The sequence below is a fragment of the Pollicipes pollicipes genome, unplaced genomic scaffold (genome assembly GCF_011947565.3).
Source record: "Pollicipes pollicipes isolate AB1234 unplaced genomic scaffold, Ppol_2.1 Scaffold_7261;HRSCAF=8764_pilon_pilon_pilon, whole genome shotgun sequence".
NCBI lineage: Eukaryota > Metazoa > Arthropoda > Thecostraca > Pollicipedomorpha > Pollicipedidae > Pollicipes > Pollicipes pollicipes.
In genome coordinates, this window is record NW_023597054.1 from 3,618,869 (window position 1) to 3,630,784 (window position 11,916).

General features: G+C 47.5%; 1 protein-coding gene across 1 annotated transcript in view; it reads right to left on the bottom strand.

The window, feature by feature from the left end:
- LOC119112618 (RRP12-like protein) overlaps positions 1–6,581 on the bottom strand; it is a 31,999-nt gene extending 25,418 nt beyond the window's left edge. Inside the window, exons 1-6 of the mRNA XM_037236838.1 lie at positions 6,478–6,581; positions 2,343–2,505; positions 1,814–2,006; positions 1,281–1,407; positions 836–1,021; positions 396–512 (exon numbers count right to left, since the gene is read on the bottom strand). Coding sequence (XP_037092733.1) covers positions 396–512; positions 836–1,021; positions 1,281–1,407; positions 1,814–2,006; positions 2,343–2,490 — 771 coding nt within the window. The 5' untranslated portion in view covers positions 2,491–2,505; positions 6,478–6,581. The remainder of the gene's footprint in view (positions 1–395; positions 513–835; positions 1,022–1,280; positions 1,408–1,813; positions 2,007–2,342; positions 2,506–6,477) is intronic.
- Between the last annotated feature and the right edge of the window lie 5,335 nt (positions 6,582–11,916).

Genomic DNA, 11,916 nt, shown 5'->3' on the forward strand with positions numbered 1-11,916 from the left:
CCCCCCCCCCCCCCCCCCTCCCCGTGGAATGATTTAGCGCTGGGGTTGAAGTGCCATTACGGGCATGGGGCTGAACATTAGGAGGGCGTGACGGTCCCCTTACAAATATCAAGTTCTACCATGTTCTCGTCCTCATGTCGAAACATCCTGCATGCTTAGCATCACACATCCAGCCCTTCACAACAACTGTCACAGTTGATAAAAAGCCCTGGTTATGGACGAGCACCTTTGATCCTTTCACTCTCAATGCAATGATGATTCTAATGCTGGTCATTCACTTTCATTTCACTTTTACATTCATTCATGATGACCATTTCCATAACACAATACGCCTGTGCCCGTAGCCAGCGAGCAGCGTTTGCCCCCCGGCGGCGCCGCGGCGCACGAGCACCCACCTTGGGTCGGGTGTGGATGACGAAGCTGAGGATGCCGCCATACATCTGCATGGTAGATGGCTCGCCCCAGACGGCGGCCGGCTGCGCCCGCAGCAGCACCGCCATGCACTCCAGCAGCTGCCGAACAGGCCACACATCGTCTCCCGTCGTCGTCCATCTCGACCAAGGTGGAGAGCACACAACTAACTGAGCGTCCACACATCGTCTCCAGTCCACCTCGACCGAGGTGGAGAGCACACAACCGAGTGTCCACACATCGTTCCATTGTAGAGCCCACGTTGTAATCGCGGTTAATCACACGCTGCGCAGAGCGCAGTCGCAAAACATCGTGGCACGGGAGGGGGCGACGGGCCCATCCCGACAACGCCTCCATTATCCGTCACACAGAGGGGGACGGGCGGACGGGCGGACGGGCGGACGGGCGGTCGGGCGCCCGTTACCGATTTGATGAGTAGCACGGTGCCCGTGGCCATGACGGCCTCCAGTCGCGACATCAGCAGCTTCGAGCAGAGCGAGAACTTGGCGACGAGCACGGGTCGCGGCGTGTGTCGGATGCCAAGCGATAGCAGCTGGCACACCGCCTGCTGCTGGATGCCCTCCTCGTCGGTCGACTCCAGCACCGACATCTATCGGCGGCCGGCTGTCGTCAGTGATGGGCGTCGCTCAGTGTCGCAGTTAGCTGACAGGTGCCGCGGGTCGGGCCTGGGCCGCAGCCTCCACACACCGGCCACACACAGACCCTCCGGCAAGTGCCCACATCATCATGTAGTCAATGGTACGGACGAGATGGAGCAGCGCATACGCAGTCTTCAAACGCAAGCTATCACATTGGTGTCGGGTTTAACCAGCTCGTGGTCGCGAAGTGTTGACACAAGTATGTCTTACCAAAGCCCCGAAATATTCGGTGATAGTTTCTTGTCCTCCCTGATCTTTCACCACTTCCGTAACAGCTGCTAATATTGCTAGCATTTCGTTATAAATAGGTGAATCTTTTCTTATAGTTGTCAGCAGTCTGCAAAAGAAGGAGTACGTAACCAAAAATGGTAACAGACTAAGTATTCTGACTCAATTTTCCTGCTTTTCAAAATGACTTGACGCAAAAATTACCAAAGACAAAACGTTTGCTGCGGCGGATTACACCGTCCTCACAAAACAACACTATGGAAACGGCTTACTGTCGGTCACGGCGGAAGCGCTGCGGCGGATCACACCGTCATCACAAAACAACACCATGGAAACGGCTTACTGCCGGTCACGGCGGATACGCTGCGGCGGATCACACCGTCATCACAAAACAACACCATGGAAACGGCCTACTGCCAGTCACGGCGGACACGCTGCGGCGAGTGTCGTGTCATACACAGGCACGGTGGCGAGGCGCAACGCCAGCCCGGCCGCACCACTGGCCACGGGCTCACTTGCTGAACGAGGGCACCGTGCACTGGGTGAAGTCGGTGGCGAACGTCTTGAAGGAGGCCTGGCCGATGGAGCCGAGCGTGAGCGCGCCCTCGGTCAGAGCATCCTCCTCCTCCTCGATGTCCTCGATGGTGCGCAGCTCGGACACGCCCAGCACGGCGTCGTGCTTGGACAGCGCGTCCGCCGTCAGCCCACCTGCCGGGCGACACGAGTCCCCAGTCAGTGATGTCCCGCCGCCAGCCGAGCTTCCCAGGCGTCAGGTGTTAGCGCTGACGTCCGGCAGCGCCGGCGGTCCTCGGACGATTGTCATGGACATGGCTGGCCACGCTGCTCATCCCGCCCCTCCCCCTCCCGTTTTCACCAGCCACCACGTGATAAGCTGGTGTTATACTTATTGTGCGGTATTTCCGTGATAACTGATGTAGCAAATAGACAATAAGTTATCAGCACATGAGTTAGGAATGACTCATATGCTGTTATAAACACCTCTGGATTATACATCACTATGCATCACAACACACACTCTCATACCCTTTTTTGGTTCGGCGAGAGGCTGGAAGAAGCCTGCTTGTGCGGTGGCTCTGAATTTCTTCAGTGGTGGGTTTGAATCTGAGCTGTGTCCTTTTGCCCATCTGTAGGCTTTGTTCCGACCCTTTTGCCTCACATTTACCTTGCCCATGATGCAAATAGCTCACTGTGGATCAATGCAATTTGGTAATTAAGCACACATTCAATTCACCCTGAAAAGCACGTAACTTGAGACATGATGCAAATTGTGTTACACACAAGTCCCCCTCAGCCTCCACACAACACTCTTATCAGACAACAATGACCTCATTCAACTAAAACAGTGTTGTGTCCTAAAAAGAAGCTCTACTTCAGTACAAACTGCGCTTCTTCATGTTTCCATCCTAAGCCAAAAGCATTTTATGCAGCCTTTCTGTCCATCAACCATCAGCATTCAACACCTCCTCTGCCCGCAGCAGCTGGTGTTGTTGAGTCAGTGGTGCCCGTCATCTGTGGCAGCTGGTGCTGTTGAGTCAGTGGTGCCTGTCATCCATGACAGCTGGTGCTGTTGAGTCAGTGGTGCCTGTCATGGTGGTGTTGGGTGGCCATCTATTCATGGTTAGCTTTGACAGACACATGGGCTCATGAGAGTGTCAGGCAAGAAAATGCTGCTGCATAACATGACAGCTCTGGTGCGATAGTCACTGTTGGGATGGTGCATGAAAGTTTTCTTGTCACTTGGTTCTCAATGAGAATCTAGGGTGTTAAAACATCAGATGGCAGGAGAGAGACTAGAAGTCATGCTTGACAGACAGGAAGGCCACACGGGTCTCTCCTCCCCCATTATTCTGAAAGACAGAAGGCTGCGAGGGGCTCTTCTCCCCCACTATTCTGAAACAACCATGTAGGTTCGGAACACATCTCGCCATCAACACATCCTCTGAAGGGGGGGGGGGGGGGAGGGAGGTTCAGTCTGACAAAGTTGAGAGCACATGGTTTAAGCCACCCCAAAATGTGGTGGCTTTCAAGTTCTTAGTTCATTTTTCATCAGCCTTTTCAACCAAACTGGGGCTTTTGCATCATGGAGGCTTACTCAATAATTTAAACATGTCACACAGCATGAGGGCACGCTTACCAGAATTTTAGCTGCCAGCTGCAGCTTCAGAATAACACAAACCAAGAATACATGCATGCCAAAATGTTGTGGTAACATATATTTGTCTTTTCACTGTACAGCACAGGTAAGAACTTGAACACACATGAATGTTATCTCAACATGCATACATGCATAAACATAGAACATACATGAGCATCCTGCTGGCAAAAGGTAAAGATATTGCTCATTTTGCCTGCTGTTTTGAAGAAATGATGGCTCAGTTTTAACATCAGTGTTCTAAATTAGTTTGTTTGTTTTTTTAGCAGGATAATACGGCCAGGGACAGGGCTGTCATTACTTTGCTCAAACCATGAAATAGCCATTATTTGATTTTTGTTTTTCCATTATATTTACTGCCCCAAAAAGATACAAAAAGATAATGCCTCATGTCTTGTGATGTATATAAGCACCCTGATTTGTGATGTTAAATGTTGCAATATGCTACCATGTGCTTATCTTGAAAGCCATCATAAGACCAAAGTATTCTTTCTCAGCCATGTACATGGCATGCAAGACCCAGGCAAAATAAGTCAGATATCATGGACCATGCAGTTACCACAACACATGCCTCAAATTACCAATTCTTATCAGTCAGGCTGCATCAACACTTTTGATATCAAGATTGTGTTTGTGTGCATATGTGCATACATGTGTGGATGTTGGGTGCTGGGATCCTTGAAATATTGTCAATAAAAGACACAACCAATATAGCATATAGCACTTGTTCCAGTCTGTACAAAAATCTACACTGCTCCAACAAACACCTACAGGATGTTGGTGAAATGAATGTTGTGCTTATTTGTGCCACTCAGGCCAGGAAAAACTGTAGCGAGTTTTCAACTTATTTTTAAGGGAAAAATCATAATTCCTTGTAACATGGACTCTGCATTCAAATTTTTGGCAACAATGCACCAAACTCTAGGTGCTCAGATTTACTGTGCATGTGCTGACATTGTTGTCATGTCACTGCTATGCAAACATATTCAGTCTAACATGCTATTTTGAGCCCTTTGGCATTTGCTGAACTTAAGCAAAGTTATATCTTGTGATGCTTATCTCAACTTATAGGTCCTAGCCACACATACTGCATACTCAATTAGTACATATTACTCTAGTTCTGTAGGCCCATAGCATCAGCACCTATCAGCTATGACTCTACAGACCTAGAATACCCTTGAGTAACATTGTTAACAAAAATGCATGTTGACTAGGACCTGCTGCAATTATGCATTATCTTTAAATGGGTGTGTACGCCAGCGCATTGATAATAAATGGCACCACAAAACATGCATCTACACCGCCTAACAAGGCACACGATGCATGACCGGTCAGGGTGTACTTTCCTACCTAACGTTAGAAAAAATCATTGTACACCATTTGTCGTGTTTAAGGCATGACATATCATAAATAATCTCAAAACAGGTAGAATCATGCTCCTACCTTCGAATTTCAATAACTTCGATGGCGGGCTCCCGAGCGCCGCGCGCACCGCACCGCCTGGACTCCCCAGCGCCGTTTCCGCGTTGCCGTTGCGTAAATACAACATTTCTGCGTACCAAGAACTGTACAAAATGTACGGAACCAAAGTAAACCATTCGTCATGTTTAAGGCAGGACATATCATAAATAATCACAAAACAGGTAGATTAATGATCTTAGCTTCAATTTTTTATAATTACGATGGCGAGCTCCCGAGCGCCGCACACACACAGCACCCGCGACACCGGCGCCATTACTGCTCGGGGCACAACATTACTGCGAACCATAAAAATGTACCGGGACAAGGTAGCAAGAATCCATGAAATTTGATCCTCGACGCCAACGGGACCATGGGTTGCAGGGGGATTGGGTGGGGAATGTAAAGCAAAATGAGAACATGGCAGCTAAATAAAAGCTCACTATATGGCACCTATATATGGCATGGAACATGGATGCCAATGAGATGCTGGGTTGAAGGGGATATGGGGTGGGGAGGTTAGGTTAGGTTAGGTTAGGTTAGGTTAGGTTAGGTTAGGTTAGGTTAGGTTAGGTTAGGTTAGGTTAGGTTAGGTAGTTAGGTTAGGTTAGGGTAGGGTAGGTCAGCTTAGCTAAGTTTAGGTTCTGGTCTATTCTCAGGTTAGGTTAGGTTAGGTTAGGTTAGGTTAGGTTAGGTTAGGTTAGGTTAGGTTAGGTTAGGTCAGGTCAGGTCAGGTCAGGTCAGGTCAGGTCAGGTCAGGCTAGCTTAGCTCAGCTCAGCTTAGGTTCTGGTCTATTCTCAGTTAGGTTCAGTTAGGTTAGGTTAGGTTAGGTTTGGCTAGTTTAGGATATGTTCTGGACTATTCTGGCCTGCATGTTTCATAAATGTACCTAAACTCGATAAGAAATGATTTTGGTTGCTTTATTATTGTTACATTGGTCCCATACATGTTTTATGGTTCTTGATAAGCAGAAATATTGTGCTTTCGCAACAATGCAGAAATGGCACTTGGAAGTCGAGGCAGTGCAGTGCGGGGCGTGCGGCGCTCGGGAGCTCGCTATCGTATTTATTAAAATTTGAGGGTAGGAGCATGATTCTATCTATTTTGAAATTATTTATGATATGTTCCGCCTTAAACATGACGAGTGGTTTACCTTGGTCCCGTACATTTTGTAGAGTTCTTGGTAAGCAGAAATATTGTATTTACGCAACGGCAACGCAGAAACGGCGCTGGGGAGTCCAGGCGGTGCGGTGCGCGCGGCGCTAGGGGGCCCGCCATCAAAGTTATTGAAATTTGAAGGTATGAGCATGATTCTACCTGTTTTGAGATTATTTACGATATGTGCCGCCTTGAACACGACGAATGGTGTGCAATGATTTTTTCTAACGTTAGGTAGGAAAGTACACCTACACCTGCACGACCCATTACACAATATCACACGCATCACACGTCATAACATGTGTACAGCGTGGCATACACGCAAGAAGTAACTTCGTCACATACTGCAGAACAACCAGCTATAAAATGTTCTGAATAATAAAACTTACCAGTACAGCTCTTTCCAAAAAAAGCTTTTAGCCTAATCAACGACACAACCAATCCCCCAACCACCCTCCAGCACGCTCACGGCACTTCTCGGCCTCGCGCGCACGACAGGGAGACTCGCGTGGGCAAATGTCACATCTGCGCCATAGGACGAGTCAGGTAGCCGTGCTGTCTATGACGCCTTAATTCACGTCCGTCAATCTAGCAGCAGATTAATATCCAATTGCCAGTTGGATATTGCGGGGCATCTCGATTGCCCCCAAATTTGGTGTGCAGGGCCTTCTCGACACGCTGATTCCGAAAATTACTGCCTTTGGAGTGGAATTTTGCGTAATTTTCGAGTTATGCGCCGCGTAACATCCCAATGTGATATTGCGGGGCGTCTCGATTGCCCCCAAATTTGGTGTGCAGGGCCTTCTCAACACGCTGATTCCGAAAATTACTGCCTTTGGGGTGGAATTTTGCGTAATTTTCGAGTTATACGCCGCGTAACATCCCAATGTGATATTGCGGGGCGTCTCGATTGCCCCCAAATTTGGTATGCAGGGCCTTCTCGACACGCTGATTCCGAAAATCACTACCTTTGGGGTGGAATTTTGCGTAATTTTCGAGTTATGCGCTGCGTAACATCCCAATGTGATGTTGCGGGACGTCTCGATTGCCCCCAAATTTGGTGTGCAGGGCCTTCTCGTCACGCTGATTCCGAAAATCACTGCCTTCGGGGTGGAATTTTGCGTAATTTTCGAGTTATACGCCGCGTAACATCCCAATGTGGTATTGCGGGGCGTCTCGATTGCCCCCAGATTTGGTGTATAGGGGCTTCTGAACACGCTGATTCCGAAAATCACGACCTTTGGGGTGGAATTTTGCGTAATTTTCGAGTTATGCGCTGCGTAACATTCCAATGTGATACTGCGGAGCATCTCGATCGCTTCTAAATCCTGTATGCAAGGCCTTTGGAGCTAAAAGGCGTAGAACGTGACAGCTTTAGAAAGCTGCCCTAATGGCAGTGAAACCTGCGATATATTAATGCTGCTTAATTACGTGATTCTTCTTAGTTGTCCACGTGCTTGCTGCTTTCCTTTTAACAAGCTGTCAAGGATGAGGAAGTGCAGTACCGTGGGTTGGAAGGTGCAGCTGTGGGTTGCAATGAGCAACGGTATTTTATACACGGAATTTTACTTGGCAATCTGATTTTTGGACACTGTTGGACTGACAGCTGATCTGTCCTCGTGGTTTCAATTGGACTTTGGACAATCGTTCCCGGAAAAAACGTCTGGTCAGGAAACATCATCCCACCATTACACAAATGGAAAGTGATCATTCTCGCTGCCGCTGCTTTTGATGCTTGTGACCGTACTAAAGCGTATCAGTGGGTTTGTGAAAAGTCGACTACTTTGGGACTTCAGTCAAGTTTAAGTTTTATGTCCTGCAAATTGTACACATGCGAAGTGTATTTTACGCTACAAACAACACCCTAGAAAAGTTTGACTTGATTACACTTTCGGCATATGGAAATGAACATACGATACAATGCTTGACTATGAACTGTGCACATCAGACCTCACAATAAATAAGTTCTAAAACACCACTCTCCGGGCCACCATCACCTGCTTCTCTCGCACTTATGATTCCTGACATTCTTGGGGTCACACACGCCGCGCTCCTGTGGACATTTGATGCAACGCAGCGCAATGACCCTGCCACACATCTTTGCCGCTAGCCAGCCAGTCATCTCGCGTGACGGCCATCACAGGAGTACGAACACGCGACAGGCAATGCCAGTAAAAACGTCGCTTCACGGAGGCAGCGGATACGAGTGCAGCGGTGCAGTTACTTGCGACTCAGCGGCCGGTGGACGGGTTGGAGACACTTCTTCGGCTGTATACGAGTGCAGCGGTGCAGTCGCCTGCGACTCAGCGGCCGGTGGACGGGTTGGAGACACCTCTTCGGCTGGGTAAGACGAATGCAGCGGAAGCCGTTGACGCGTTGGCACCGCCGGTGGATGTTGGTAGGTCTCGGATGTCAGAGGACTCAAATGACTCGGAGCCAGCAGATCCAGGACGCGCCTTGAACACGCATATGTCACAATAAGCAGCCATATGGACGTCAGTTATATTTCCTTTAACAGGTTATATTTCAGTTATATTTTCATTAACATCAGTTATATTTCCTTTAACAGGTTATATTTCAGTTATATTTTCATTAACATCAGTTATATTTCCTTTAACAGGGACATTTCTGAGCAGCAAAGTTACTACAAATGTGACGCTGTGTCGCATAGTTCTCCAGCTCAAACACTTTTTTGACGGGCTTTATGTGAAATTGACCCTCCCAAGGCTTGTCCAGAATGGTTTCCGAACGGCACGGCGTAGGCGCGCCAAATTTTGCATATCCGTAGACAATTAAATGGCGGATCGCCTGGCATAAAAAATTTAGACGCACCTTGTAAGGTTGCTGACCTATGTCAGGTCAAAGTCAGGCCGTGGTTTCAGCAAAGGCAATTTCTAGCGAATCCTCCAATCTGATCCAACCACGGAGTGTTAGACGAAGCCATACATCTCTAAGATGCTTTCTTGGGCAACATAACAGTTGAATGAGCAAATTGCATTGACCTAAGGTCAGGTATGAAGGTCGCACCAAGGTCAAAACCAACCTGTTTTGTCACTGTAGGGCTTGCTGTATGGGATAATTTCTGGTGCTCATTTCGAGTTTATTGATAGCAGGAACCGCATTATACATCTTTCATGGACTTCTTAGAGGTCAGAATAGGTCACTGACCTAAATGACCCAGGCAAACATTTTGTTTTAGGAACATACTGCCCAGCGTAATCTTTGTCGCTTAGTCAAATCCAAAACTCGAAGCAATCTTGTATGATTTTGGTCACCTCGGCCTTCAAAAGGCCAAACAAGGCCACTGAACTTGAATGAGAATGTGAAGTTTTGCTTAGAAACAGTTATCTAGGTTTTGGGGGCACTTTGGAGACCAACCTGGAAGTTGACCTTGTTTGATCTTTTTTGACCCGAAGGCCATGACCTAGGAACCTTAAACTAAGTATCACTGACTTTAAAATTATACACACGTACCAGAAATGTGCACACCAGTGAACATTACGAATACATGGCTGCACTAGTGCATCATCCCGAATATTTCGCATGCATGGGTTTGAGTGATTAGATGCATCATAACACAGGTCATCAGACAACATCTATGACATTCTTACAAACACAGTATCATACAGACATTTCAGCATCACGGCACGACTCTGCCGGGTCAGGTTGACCCTTCTTTGCCATATGCCAGTTGAGAAAAACTGCGGGCGACTGAATTTGTGGCTAGTACCGCTGAACTGCGTGCTCAGTGTACCGCAGAACGCCAATCCAATACATGGAATAAGTTGCCTACATAATTCTTAAAAATATCATACAATGTGATGTGTGATGTACAAACTTCAAGCCTTCAAGGCAAAAGTTCAGGCTCTTTGAGTTGATATTTCAACTGCCCAATATTCACCCACGGCAACTCTAAGGCAACTATACCTTTTGAATGCGGTGCTCCGTTTGAAAAGGTTGCGGTAGCGCTCCACCCCCTTCTTATTGTAGATCCGCTCACGCTGGTTGGTGGGGCGCCGCTCCCGTTCCACCACCACCTTCCAAAATCGCCTGCCTAGCGCGCCAGCTGGATTACTAAGGCCTTGCAGCGCCTGACAACACAAAGTAAGCCCACTTAATCAAAAGGTATAAATGCGATATGCGATAACAGGCAACACATGTGAACCAGTGGAAAGTTCTTCTGATCACATACTGAAGGAGTGTAACGCATCGTAAAAGCACGAACTTTGGCACATGTAGCTTCGGATGAAACCAGTTCAGATGTAGCAGGCATGACATATTTAGCCGTCCGAGATATAATTATTAATGATACAATCAGCACGGATTGTTGAATTGACCTCACTTCAGGCTACAATGCAACCATAACACCAATTAAGCTGTTCAGCACATTTCTTCAATGACGATTCACATGACAGATTTCGAAACTCAAGTGTCTTCCGACCGTTGGCTGGGTGAGTTACATTTTATAACATGCGCCCGGGTGGCCGGCTAGATACTCTTCGCTCGAGTGGGGGGGGGGGTCAATTTAACCCCCCTCCTGAGATCTCAGGAACTGAGAAAGCTAGAGATACCAAATTTACAGGGTGTCTTGACCTGTATGTGAAATCACTTAGGTCAAACTTTGAGCTTCCTAGGTCATGGCCTTCAGGTCACATGGGGTCAAACAAGGCCAAGTTCCATGTTGGTTTCCAAAGTACCCCCAGAACCTAAGCAACTGTTTCTAAGTAAAAGGTCAAAGCCCATTTGAGGTCAGTGGCCTTGTCTGATCTGTTGAAGGTCATGGTGACCAAAATGATAAAAGACTACTCCAAGTTTTGCATTTGAATAAGCGCCAAAGATTACGCTGGCAGTATGTTCCCAAAACAAAATGTTGACTCTGGTCATTTTAGGTCAATGACCAGTCAATTTGACCCCCCCCCCTCCGAGCATGTGTTAAGCAACCACTGAACAGCCAATTTTACACATAACCATGACCAAAATTATACAGTTGTATGACTATCTAGGAAATGTGGGTATTTCACCAAATGTTTGCAAGCTACACATTCCATGGATGTTTCAAACTTGCATGTAAATGATGTTACAGTGCCATGTGTTAGAATATCCATACATGACAATAGGTCCAAAAGTGCAAGCAAGGCTACTGCTTCCCATTCTGCAATGTAGATCATAGCTTGCTGTTTTGGACAACATTACTTGGGATGACATTTAAGACACCTGGAGCCTATGACACCTGACTTTTTTCTGCCATGCAATGGCTAGCAGGAAACCAGTATTTTCTTGTACTGGCCAGTGGCACCCACAAACTAACTACACTCTGATCAGATGGACCACCCTGCATCATGTCATCTACTTTGCGCAGCCTATTGTCATCTACTTCGGAATCAGCGTGTTCAGAAGCCCCTGTACATCAAATTTGGGGGCAATCGAGACGCCCCGCAATATCGCATTGGGATGTTACGCGGCGTATAACTCGAAAATTATGCAAAATTCCACCCCAAAGGCAGTGATTTTCGGAATCAGCGTGTTGAGAAGGCCCTGCACACCAAATTTGGGGGCAATCGAGACGCCCCGCAATATCACATTGGGATGTTACGCGGCGTATAACTCGAAAATTACGCAAAATTCCACCCCAAAGGCAGTGATTTTCGGAATCAGCGTGTTCAGAAAGCCCCTGTACACCAAATTTGGGGGCAATCGAGACGCCCGCAATATCACATTGGGATTGTTACGCGGCGGCGTATAACTCAAAAATTACGCAAAATTCCACCCCAAAGGCAGTGATTTTCGGAATCAGCGTGTTGAGAAGGCCCCTGCACACCAAATTTGGG